General features: G+C 35.4%; 1 protein-coding gene across 1 annotated transcript in view; it reads right to left on the bottom strand.

Annotated features, from left to right (window-relative positions):
- The window catches only part of LOC106879160 (ATPase ASNA1 homolog), a 29,397-nt gene extending 20,294 nt beyond the window's left edge, over positions 1 to 9,103 (bottom strand). The window contains exon 1 of the mRNA XM_014928603.3: positions 8,975 to 9,103. Within this exon, the coding sequence (XP_014784089.1) occupies positions 8,975 to 9,087 (113 nt within the window). The 5' untranslated portion in view covers positions 9,088 to 9,103. The remainder of the gene's footprint in view (positions 1 to 8,974) is intronic.
- Between the last annotated feature and the right edge of the window lie 4,566 nt (positions 9,104 to 13,669).

Here is a 13,669-nt window from a genome sequence, read left to right as displayed (position 1 = left end):
AGACCTACACAACAAAATAGCAATTATTGATAGTGATAGCATCAGCATAGAGGAAACTGATGTGATATCAGCCACTGATGAAATAGCTCAAACTCAGCAATAGGCCCTGATGGATTCCTAGTGATCCTCCTAAAGAAATGCAAAGGGGCTCTAGCTAGACCACTTCAGATTCTCTTTCAGAGCTTCCTCACAACAGGGAGACTTCCCAAAAAGTTAAAGAAAGGCATTATATCCCTTATCCATAAGGAGATATTATTAAATAATAATAATAACTCCCTTGATGAACGTAAAATTAAATGTAGACATAAATAAATTATTTATATAAGTTTAGCTAGTTGTGTATATATATATATATATATATATATATATATATATATATATATATATATATATATATGTATGTGTGTGTGTGTGTGTGTGTGTGTGTGTGTGTGTATATATATATATAAACCCTATTTTACGTTTAATAATTGTAGTAGTTATAATTTGTACTTATAAAATGTGTATTAGTACGATAATATTTTTAGTGAATATTATATATTAATAATTAAATGATACTATGATTTTTATAAAATAAATAATTTAAATATTTTAATTAATTTATTTAATGTAAATATATTAATTTATAGTATTTTAGCTTCTTTCATGTATATCATCTAATTTATGTATTTTAGTTTTAATTTATTAGACTTTAAAATTATTTAGGATTTAAAATCTTCCAGTAAATGTTTATAATACAGTTAATTTATTATGATTACAGCTAAAATACATTTTGATTTTATAAATAAAACTTAAATACATATTTATATATCGCTTTATGCTATTGCTTTTCTTTATGCCATATTTTCATGCGACTTAATTCTAATAAATGCTAAGTTAAAAGTATAACATTTAAAATTTTAGTTTAAACTAAAGCTTCGATAAGATAAGTATTGCATTTATTTTCAGTAATATTGTTAAATGTTTTTCTTTTATTTATTGGTAAAATAAGTATTTTTATATAAATTCATTTCATATTTATTATTACTTGATATATATACATTGATTTTATTATTATTGTATTTTGACCTGACGATTAGCTATATTTTTGAATAGAATTGATTTTCGATTGATTTATTTTGAATCGATTTGATTTTTATTTTCTATTTGAAAATATGGTTATGAAATACTATTTTAATATTTATTACTTTGTACTTTTTTGATTTTTATTATAGGTCTTTTTAGTGTATTTACACAGGCACACACACACATACACAAAAACACACCCACTCTCTCTCACTGGACAATGATGGTTTTGCCATTTTTAAAGGCCAAGAATCAACTTGTCATCTTTTATTGAAAAAACTGATCAGCTGTAAACACAATTTTCTTTCTTCTCTCACTCTTCCTTCTTTCTTTCCTTCTCTTTCCCATTGACACTCCTTTCAGATACACAGGCACACACATACACACACAAACACAAAAACACACACACACTCTCTCTCACTTTCTCCCCATTCCTCACCCTCTTTTACTATCCTATATTATCTCTCTCCACCCCTACACATTCAATAATACTATAAAAAGAGATAAAATCCTCTCAAGAAGAAATAAATCTGGACAGTCTACTAGAATAGATGCAAGTGCTAATATATGATTTATAAAAACATGTGACATATTAATACAAATCTGTAAATGTACAACCATCCAGATATCTGAGTACCTTATTATTTTTTCTAATAAATAATTCCTGCACATCACCTCCAAACCTTCTAATATATGTGTGTGTGTGTGTGTGTATATGCATATCTATATATACATACATTAGCCCTTTGAACTTTTTAGACCCTCTTTTAAACTCTCTGATGAAGCCTGTAGGCACACCCAATACCCTAATTTTATCTACCGATCACTACAGAACACTGAAGAGATGGAAATAACATGTGGGGTATTGTGACCTCTTGGCAGAAAGGGCTGTAAGAAACTGTTCTCTTTCTTTTTCTATTCTAGGAATTACTGGTACTTACGTATGTAATACATAGTCTTTACATAAATATATATATTCTCATAATTGTTTAAAATAAATAGACATAATATAATGTCTAACAGGTGATGTATACTATTTCTGTATCCCCTCCATACACATATATTCATATGTGTATATATATATATATATAATTATATGTATATATGAATATACATAAATATATATATATGTATATATGAATATATATATATATATATATATATCTATATGTATATATATCATCATCATCGTTTAATGTCTGCTTTCCATGCTAGCATGGGTTGGATGATTTGACTGAGGACTAGTGAACTGGATGGCTGCACCAGGCTCCAATCTAATCTGGAAGAGTTTCTACAGCTGGATGCCTTTCCTAACGCCAAGCACTCCAAGAGTGTAGTGGGTGCTTTTACGTGCCATCGGCACGAAGGCCAGTCAGGAGGTACTGGCAATGGCCATGTTTGAAATGGTGTATTTTACGTGCCACCTGCACAGGAGCCAGTCCAGCGGCACTGGCAACAACCTCGTTCGAATGTTTTTTCCACGTGCCAGTAAAGCAATGCTGTTAACGATCATGCTCAAATGGTGCTAATCATCATCGTCATATAACGTCCGCTTTCCATGCTGGCATGGGCTCGACGTTTTGACAGAGGACTGGCGAGCTAGAAGGCTGCACCAGGCTCCAATCTTATCTGGCAAAGTTTCTAAAGCTAGATGCCCTTCCTATGCCAATCACTCCGAGAGTGTAGTGAGAGCTTTTACATGCCACCGACATGAGTGCTGGTCAGGTGGTACTGGCAATGACCATGCTCAAAAGGTGTTTTTTACGTGCCACCTGCACAGGAGCCAGTCCAGAGACACTGGTAATGACCACACTCGAATGCTGTTTTTCACGTGCCACCAGCATATGTGCCAGTAAGGCGACGCCAGCAACGATCATGCTTGAATGGTGCCTTTTACGTGCCACTGGCAAGGGAGCCAATCCGCGGCCCTGGTAACGATCACGCTTGGATGTGTTTTTAACATTCCACTGGCATAGTGCCAATCATGCAGTACTGTCATCGGCCACATCAGAGATTTTGATTTTGATTTCACTGGCGTCAATAGGGCTTTGCAAGCAAAGTTTGTTGTCCAATGAATGAGGGAACTGTTTACACCCACTGGCATAGGCCACGGGCTATTGTCTCAGTTGACTTGTCGGGTCTTCTCAAGCACAGCATAATTCCAAAGGTCTCGGTCACTAGTCATTGCATCGGTAAGGCCCAATGTTCGAAGGTCATGCTTCACCACCTCATCCCAGGTCTTCCTGGGTCTACCTCTTCCACAGGTTAGCTCAACTGTTAGGGTGTGACACTTTCTCACACAGCCATCCTCATTCATTCACAACACATGACCATACCAGTGCAGTTGTCTCTCTTGCACACCACGTCTGATGCTTCTTAAATCCAACTTTGCTCTCAGGGCACTTACACTCTGTCGTATATGGACATTGACATTACACATCCAGTGGAGAATACTGGCTTCACTCCTTGCAAACTTACGCATGTCATCAGCAGTCACGGCCCATATTTCACTGCCATGTAGCATGGCTGTTCATACACATGTGTCATACAGTTTACTCTGAGCGAGAGGCCCTTTGTGAACTTTTACATGCCACCGGCATGGGAGCCAGTCAGCGGCCCTGGGAAGATCACATTCAGATGGTGCTCTTAATGTTCCATTGGCACGAGTGCCAATCAGGCGGTACTGTCATCGGCTACATCAGCGATTTTGATTTCATTTGCCTCAAAATGTCTTCGCAAGCAAAGTTTATTGTCTAGTGAATGAAGGATACTCATAAGTGGGCTGGTTATACACCATTGGCATAGGCCACGGGTTATGGTCTCACTTGGCTTGTCGGGTCTTTTCAAGCACAGCATATCTCCAAAGGTCTTGGTTACTAGTCATCGCTTCGGTGAAGCCCAATGTTTGAAGGTCATGCTTCACCACCTCATCCCAGGTCTTCCTGGGTCTAAGTTTTCCACAGGTTCGCTCAACTGCTAGAGTGTGACACTTTTCCACAAAGCTGTTCTCATCCATTCACAACACATGGCCATACCAGCGCAGTCACCTCTCTTGCACACCATATCTGATGCTTCTTAAGTCCAACATTTCTCTCAGGTCGCTTACACTCTGTTGTGTATGCACATTGACATTACACATCCAGCAGAGAATACTGGCTTCACTCCTTGCAAACTTACGCATGTCCTCAGCAGTCACGGCCCATGTTTCACTGCCATGTAGCATGGCTGTTCGTACACATGTGTCATACAGTCTACCTTTTACTCTGAGCAAAAAGCCCTTTGTCACCAGCAGAGGTAGGAACTCTCTGAACTTTGCCCAGGCTATTTTTGTACCTTCTAGCAGCTGCACTTTCAGAGCATCCACTCCTGCTACTGACTTGGTCACTTAGGTAATGGAAGCTATCAACTACTTGTAGTTTTTCTTCCTGGAATGTGACAGAAGCTTTTCTCTGCACATTTTCAGTGATATATATATATACATACACACACACACATATATATATATATACATACACACACACACATATATATATACATACACACACACACATATATATATACATACACACACACACATATATATATACATACACACACACATATATATATATATATATATATATATATATATATATATATATATATATATATATATATATATGTATATATATATACACGCTTGCATGAAGAAACATCTACAGAAATGCCAGACCCACAAATTCACAGTAAACATCAAAGCAACACTGCGGAACAGGGGCAACCTCAGAATCATACATATATCATCATTTAACGTCCATGTTCTATGTTGTCACATGTTGGATGGTTTGATTGAAAACTGATAAGGTTCAAATCATATTTGACATGGTTTCTAAGGCTGGATGCCCTTTCTAACACCAACCACTCCAAGAATGTAATATATATATATATATATATATATATATATATATATATATATATAGTAGCTGGCTTCGTGCTGTCAAAAACGACGGCTAATATTGTATATAAATATGGTACAAAATAAGGTACATAATAATCACAGATACAAACATTCACATACTTTCCTTCTACACATACACACATATACTCACACAGAGTTGAAATGTTGTTTGATTTTTCTTTTGAACATTGAATGTTCACCATTCCACTACCAGTTTGATATCACCTCTTTCTTCCTTATTCATCTATCACCCCTTACTTTTTCATTCATATGTTGTGATGGAGAAATACAGAAGAGTATTATTATAGTAGAAAATTACACATACAGACACAGATAATGTGTGCGTTAGTGTGTGCCCTTGTCTGGATATCACATGATGGTTGTAAATGACATCATCATATAAGCAAGGTTGTTTGTCTCTAGTCTTCTATGAAAAAAACATTTCTAAATATCTAGATATGGGAAAATATTACCTTACTTGGAACAAGTGAGACAGCAAGAAGGGCATCCAACTGTAGAAAATCTACCTCAACAAATTCCGCCTGACCCATGCAAGCTTGAAATAGTGGACATTAAATGATCTTGTGTGTGTGTGTGTGTGTGTATTTGTCCTGACATCATATGATAGCTGTAAGTAACTGTCATTGTAATATAAATGACTAGCAGAAATACCCGGCGTTGCCCCGGTTAAGGAGAATAATGAAATCTAAAAACGCCGTCTAGACTACGCATCATCTTTATATATAGAGATGTATATACACACACGCACCCAAACACACGTATATATATGTATATCAATATAAATATATGAAAGTCAATGAAGTTTCGTAAAAGAAGGTGATCATGTACATACTTTCTTGCTGTTGTGATTATAACACCTCATTGTAAACTATGTTCCTTGTTTTCCCTTGTAGAGCATATACAAATAGGTTTTTTGTTGCTGCCCACATACAGTTGTCCATGTGAGAAGCAGGGCTCTTCCAAGAGAAGACCAGTTACAGACAGTGTTTGACCCTGATATTTGTTTATGGAGATGGCAAAAGTCACACGAAGGGGGAATTGTAGTCTTCTGAATGTAAAAGGAATGTCTGCTCCTGATGGAGTAAGAGGAATTCTTGGAATAGAGACGTCATCCCCTTTTGCACATCCAGAAAGAATGGTAGCCTCGATAACGTGTGACATCATTTTCTAAATAATGCTCATCTGTTATGTTCGGGTTAAAATTTCATCAACATCAAAAATATATGAATTTTCATGGGAGTTATGGCCGTTATGCAAAGAATATAATTTCCAAATTTCATAAAGATCCATTCAGTACTTTTGACGTAGTTTTGGATAAGAAAACAAATGACTAATGTGTGTGTTTGTGTGCATGTATATGTGTGTGTGATGGGTGTATATATGTATAGATATCTGTATGCATGTATATATGTATATATGTACATCTATATGTATACATATACATCTACACATATGTATACATATACATGTATGTATAGATCTAGATATATATACATATACGTGTACATCTATATGTATGCATATACATCTCTCTCTCTCTCTCTTTCTCTCTCTCTTTCTCTTTCTCTCTCTCTCTCTCTCTGAAAGTATCTGTCATTACAGTATCGAAATGGTGTACATATACATGTATATGTATACATATACATCTCTCTCTCTTTCTCTCTCTGTGAAAGTATCTGTCACTACAGTATCGAAATGTGATTGTTTCAGTTAGTGGAATAGTTTCATTTTTAAAGTGAAAGTATTTGACATGAGTGTTTTTGTTTCACTTTTGACACGTAATACTTAAATAGTGGAGGAGATATTATGTTGCCGTGTGCTCGAACTCTGCAAGAAGTTAATAATTTTTTTGGACTAAAACACAACTGGAACCCTAAGTAAGGCATGTGTAAAATTTGAATGAAATTGGTTGCGTAGTTCTCGAGTTTTAGGGATTCACACAGACAGACAGACAGACAGACACACATTCTCATTTTTATATATATAGATGTCCTTTATTTTCAATCTTCTATGCAAACATGTCCAGTCACGAAGAGATATTACCTTGCTTGTAAACAAAGTGAGGGTTGATGATAGGAAGGGCATCTGGTCGTAAAAAAAATCTGCCTCAACGAATTCCGTTTGATTCATGCAAGCAGGAAAATGGACTTGAAAACGATGACGACTTACCACAAATGTAAGCAAACTCATGTCATAATGAGCCAACGAGAGAACCCCTCCCTTACATAGCCACCTAGAAACAGCAGTTAAATATGCCACGAATAACACCCAATCGTCTTTAGATAGGAAGAACATATTGGACAACGCAATCAAATATACAAAAATAGTAAAATAAAAAATATAACACCTTTGATCATCGGTCATTTTTGATCAGAGTTGACCAGCATCTTAACAAGAAAAAAACAGCAACTATCATTATTCATGTATTTAAATTAGAGCATTCCTATACAATAGAGTCGGAAATTATTTACAGCACCAAGAACCATAATTTCTTTGGCCGTGTAGGTTTCGTGCGTTGTATTCTGGGGAAAAAAATAAAAAGTAGCACTCCCTACCATCGCCTTCTTTTGTGATTTTTCAGCTTGATATTTTTCTTTCGAAATTATTTTCCATATTTGTCTTATATATCCAAGATTATGATTCTTTAAAAATGAGAGTAGCATAAATGTGGAAATTTTTTGGAAAAAATTCAAAACTGAGAAATCACCTCCCCCCCACAAAAAAGAAGAAAGAATGGTATGAGGTGGGGAGGAATCTCACTACTATCTTTTTTTTTTCTGCAGGATCGTAATCTATGATGCTTGAAACATACGCAAAGAAATTATGGTTTTAGTTGTTTTGTTCTCGCTTTGCTTGTTATTTTTTTTTTTTTTTTGAGCACTAGATAATTTTCGACTCTATTCTAAAAGAATAATTTAAAATATTTATCATGTAATCTTAGACTGCTTCGTCAAGTTCACTTTTATTAAACGTAAACGCGTACAGATGTTACGCGTCTTCTCTCGGGGCGAATAAAATGCTTGTAAAGCGAACAAATAAGGGAAACCGAAATGCCAAATTCCCGTTGTCATTCAAACGCTAGTAACTGCGTAAATTTACAGCGATGAGGTGGAATAAAACTATTTAAATAAGTCCTCTTGAAAAATTTTAATTAGCTTTTAAATTTCAATTAATTTTCACATTTAACAATATTTCACATGCAAACACACAAACTGAGCAATCCTCAATAGATGCTTCAAAATCAACACGACCGTACATTTTCGACTTGATGTCATAAACACACTCGAGGCAGAAAAAAAAAAAAAAGACGTAATCCTAGATATACAATGTTCGGAAGAAAACATAGGATGTTTACGACTGGAACGAATTTAATCATAGATCTGTTTAGTCAGACAAACCTATGATCAAACCAGAAACATTACACAGGGGTGGTACAAATTTTTGTGTGTGTGTGTGTGAAACTTTGTCAGTCAATTTGTTTTGAATTTAAATACCACCAGATTGAAATGATGTTTTTCATTTTTGTAATCTGTTTCTGTGTTGGGAGAAAAAAATAATTAACAAAATTGTAATTCTATCCGTATCTTTAAAATCAATTTAATTATAAACATGGAGGATTCAGAGGATATTAATACGCGACCGAATTTTCCACACTTGCAAACAAATATAAAACTGATGTTTTTGTTTTTTAAAAATAAAATCGGCGTAAGAAACTCTTCATACTAAAATCTGGTTATATACAATACATAGAAATTTATAAGTATGAAGATGTAAATACAAATGATTATGCAGGGGGAAATATCAAGGGATAGTAAGTGATTCATTCTTGTAAACGATATTGAGCATTCCCATGTTTAAGCCAATATAAAACATAGTGAGGTAAAAAAATATGTAAAATAGATCCAACAGTATAGAAGCGCAATACGTAAATTAGTGGACAAAATATCTCACCTAGATGTTGTCTTCCCAACACCACCTTTTCCACCGACAAACACCCACTTTAATGACTGTTGGTCAATAATGTTTTTAAGTGAAGGATCATATTCAACTTCAGCGGCAGCCATGATGATACTATTCGGTGTTTCAACTGATGTTGTCCCTTGTTAAAATAAATACCGAAATTAAATCATGACCGCAAAAAAAAAAAAAAAAATCTAATACATGTCTCTATAATAAGCTAGTCGTTGTGGGGGCGAAACGGGCACGCGCGCACGCGCACACACTCACACACACACACACGTATGTATATATATATATGTATGTATGCGTGTATATATATGTGTGTATATGTATATTGTATATATGTGTGTGTGTATATATATATATATATATATATATATATATATATATATATATATATATATATATATATATGTGTATATATATATATATATATATGCGCACGTGTGTGTGTGTATGAATATGCATACATACACACATATATATACAAAAATATATATGTATGTATATATAACTCATTTTCAGTTAATTGAAAGAAAGAAAATGAAGAGTTAAAAGTTAATAATTATTCATTATCACAAAAATTGGTAATCTTCATTTCTTATGGCTGTTTCCATTAGTGCCCAATTGGTAAATGATAAATTTATGCTTTAGATTTGCATTTATATGTTATGAGCATTATTTCATCAGAGAAAAAGATATACTGACTGGCCCTTGTGCTGGTGGTGCGTAAAAGGTACCCACTACACTCTTGGAGTGGTTGGCATTAGGAAGGGCATCCAGCTGTAGAAACTCTGCCAAATCAGATTGGAGCCTGGTGCAGCCTTCTGGCTTGCCAACCCTCAGTCAAACCGTCCAACCCATGCCAGCATGGAAAGCGGACGTTAAACGACAATGATGATGATGATGACGATAGAAATATTACATTTCTAAATCTCTCAGAGAGATTTATACAGTAGCAGCATGATAAAGTGATGGTATGTTGCCAACTTAATGTGGCAGTCCCATGACAGGGAAAAATGCTACTGCTATTTAGCCCTAGGAAACACTGTTTCCAGTTGGCCATGACACATTTTTTGATGATGATGATGAAAGCATAAATTTGTAATTTACCTATTGGGTACTAATGTAAATGGCCGTAAGAAGTGAAGATTACCAATTTTTTAATAATAAATAATTATTAACTTTTAACTCTCCATTTTCTTTCCGTCAGTTAACTGAACATGAATTATCATCATCATCATCATCATCATCATCGTTTAACGTCCGCTTTCCATGCTAGCATGGGTTGGACGATTTGACTGAGGACTGGTGAAACCGGATGGCAACACCAGGCTCCAGTCTGATTTGGCAGAGTTTCTACAGCTGGATGCCCTTCCTAACGCCAACCACTCAGAGAGTGTAGTGGGTGCTTTTACGTGTCACCCGCACGAAAACGGCCACGCTCGAAATGGTGTCTTTTATGTGCCACCCGCACAAGCCAGTCCAGGGGCACTGGCAACGATCTCGCTCGAAAATCCTACAGGAGCCAGTCAGGCGGTACTGGCAACGGCCACGCTCAAAATGGTGCATCTCATGTGCCACCCGCACAAGAACCAGTCCAGGGGCACTGGCAACGATCTTACTTGGCTTGCCGGGTCTTCTCACGCACAGCCCATTTCCAAAGGTCTCGGTCCGTAGTCATCGCCTCGGTGAGGCCCAATGTACGAAGGTCTTGCCTCACCACCTCAGCCCAGGTCTTCCTGGGCCTACCTCTTCCACGGGTTCCCTCAACTGTTAGGGTGTGGCACTTTTTCACGCAGCTATCCTCCTCCATTCTCACCACATGTCCATACCAGCGCAATCGTCTCTCTTGCACGCCACAACTGATGCTTCTAATGTTCAGCTTAATATATGCCTATCTATTTAACGAAATTTCAATTCCCCAAAATACTAGGTATACAACCAGTGTTTCCTTGGATGTAACCATCCCTTTATGAGGTTAACATATCCTCTAAGCAACTTATATGTATATTCATACATATATGTGTGAGTGCATATACATATATCTATAAGGTTATGTGTGCAAATATATAGATTTACACACACACACTCACACATTTTTATATATGCTATCTTACAAAAAATCTATCAGCTAAGCAAATGGCCTTCTCGAAATACATTAAAAACTTTATGACATATTCAGAAAACTATTCCAGAAAACTGTCTCTATTCTCTTTGAACATATAAGAGTCAAACTTAGATAGGGCAAAATAAGTAAGTCAAGATAAGGCAAATTTACCTTTTCAGTTCTCCAGAATAACATTTCAAAATGATTCATACACATCAATATCCATCCTTAGGCATCAGAAGGATCAGAAATGCAACAAAAATTGAAAATATCTTACTCAAATGAAAGAGGATCATGGAAAAATGGCAGATGATCTGAAATTAACGAATCTCAACTAGATCTAAAAACTCAAAGTAAAGTATTGTCTATAGCATCTTTACAATCTTCTAGTGTGTCTCTCTTTCTGATTTATTTTTGCACCATGCAGTTGAAGAGACAAAAATTATTGAAATTAATCATTATTCATTTTGCCCCAATTTAGACTTTATTTTGGAAATTGAAAATTATCAAATTAGATATCAGTGTGAGAAAAAATTGACTTGGAATCCAAAAGAGAAAAGAGTATTGATTGTTAAACATAAAAAATTATTCAGATATTTTATTAGCAATCACAATTACAATCAGGTCAAAATTGAGGAAAAATTTCTTGAAAAATAGTACCTTTCATCTGATTAGGTCTCAAACTTTCTCAACTTCAACGACAAGAAATATGCTGACCAATTTTTACACCCAAAGATGAAGCAATAGTACAAAATGACGATGCAATACTTGAAATATAATGGTTTCAAACAAAGAGAGAATAGCAAGCAATTAGAAATTACTCAATTTGCCCCGCCCTTTATGTATGTTATATAATCATCGTCATCATTTAGCACCCACTTTCCATGCTGATATGGGCAGGACGGTTTGGCAGGAAACCAGTGAACTGCAGGGCTGTGTCGTGTTCCAGTGTCATCATTGGCATGGTTTCTAAGGCTGGATGCCCTTCCTAATCCCAACCACTTCATACCATTGGCACTACCACTTTACAGAGGGTTGTGGGTGCTTTTTATATATCACTCGTACTAATGAGATTGCCATATAACTTGCAAGACAAAAAAAGAACAGGGAAAGAAGAGAAGCGAAGGGTGGAAAAAGATCCCACTACTAAGACAAAATATATTACATGAAAAAATGTGAGCAAGAGAAATAATATTAAGATTATAAACCTGGAACTTTTCCAAGTGATATTATTTCTCTTGCTTGCATTTTTTCATGTAATCCATGTTTTTTCCAGATGATGCTATTATGTTAATTAAAAATGTGTCAAATGTGTCAATTGGCAGTGCCATCGATAATTTTTACCTTACCTCAATGGTGCTGGTGACATATTTTAAAAGTCTTCTTATGGAACTATATTCATAAAAAAGTATAGAACTATATTATCATCCTCAAATTTGAGAAACAAACACTCATAACTTTTTTCTTTTAAAACTTCATAGCATGAGATTGATACCATGAAATTCCTTGAATTAAGCTCTGACGAAGGCTGGAGGGTATATCAGCCGAAACGTTGTGTTAACAACAAATAAGATGAGGACAAATATCCGTCAAATGTAAATAATGTAAATAATGTAAATAATTCCTCATCTCTTAAATATAGAACAAAATATAGTTTGTTTTTAAAATAAAAAAGTTAATTATAGTTAAATCCAATTTTTTTGCCTTACTTATTTTTTCTTTCATGATATTTTACCTCACAACTTTTTTGATACAAATGTTGAGGTAGCAGATGAAATAGGCATGTGGATGACATCAAAGTAAAACAATGGGAAAACATTGGATTGTAGTTTAAATAATTTATTTAAACAACACTTGCATTTACTTGTTGTGTACACCAAAAATCTCACTACATGACATTACCAACTTTACTTCGAGCTGGCCAAGTAGAAATTTACAGGGTAAATACTGTGTTAATATGATAGGGTAGGATTGGACATGTTTTGTGTTTGTGTGTGCATTGGTCATTCAGTGGTGTCTGTTTATGTTCTGCGACTGCTACTGTGTTGGGTCGATCATGTTGAATATCTGGATCTCTGTTGCCTGCTTAACTGGCGAAGTTACTTGCTGGCCATCTTGCCTCTGGCTATTTCTCTGTCTGTCTGTCTGTCTCGTCCCTTGATGGATTGCTGTATTTATAATGGTTGTGACAGCTAGAAAGACAGACATGCCACAGGAGATATTCCTACCTATGTAGGTCACCTCTTGTCCACTTAAACCTTAAATGACATGGCTGAGGTTGAAGGTTGAAGGGAAATGATCCACCATTTTTTTGACAGGATAAAGAAATTTCTTTCACGCTTGTTTGGCCTGTGGTGGATCAGACAAGCGAGAATCCTTAGATTCGATTTTGAATCTCAGCTCGGAAAAAGGAAGTGTTAATTTCTACAAATATAAATCTTTGCACTGTTAGGTCAACTTAGTTTACATCGGTCGGAGTGTTGCCAGATTTTACTTTTTGAATTTTACCCAATATGTTCTCTATGTCTGCCTTGTATTTTTCAAATAAACATTTTCTCTATTATAAATTATTTAGT

Source organism: Octopus bimaculoides, chromosome 7 (genome assembly GCF_046866305.1).
Source record: "Octopus bimaculoides isolate indiv1 chromosome 7, ASM4686630v1, whole genome shotgun sequence".
Lineage (NCBI taxonomy): Eukaryota > Metazoa > Mollusca > Cephalopoda > Octopoda > Octopodidae > Octopus > Octopus bimaculoides.
The sequence above is the reverse complement of the archived record's forward strand: the minus strand, read 5'-3'. Positions and strand labels throughout refer to the sequence as shown.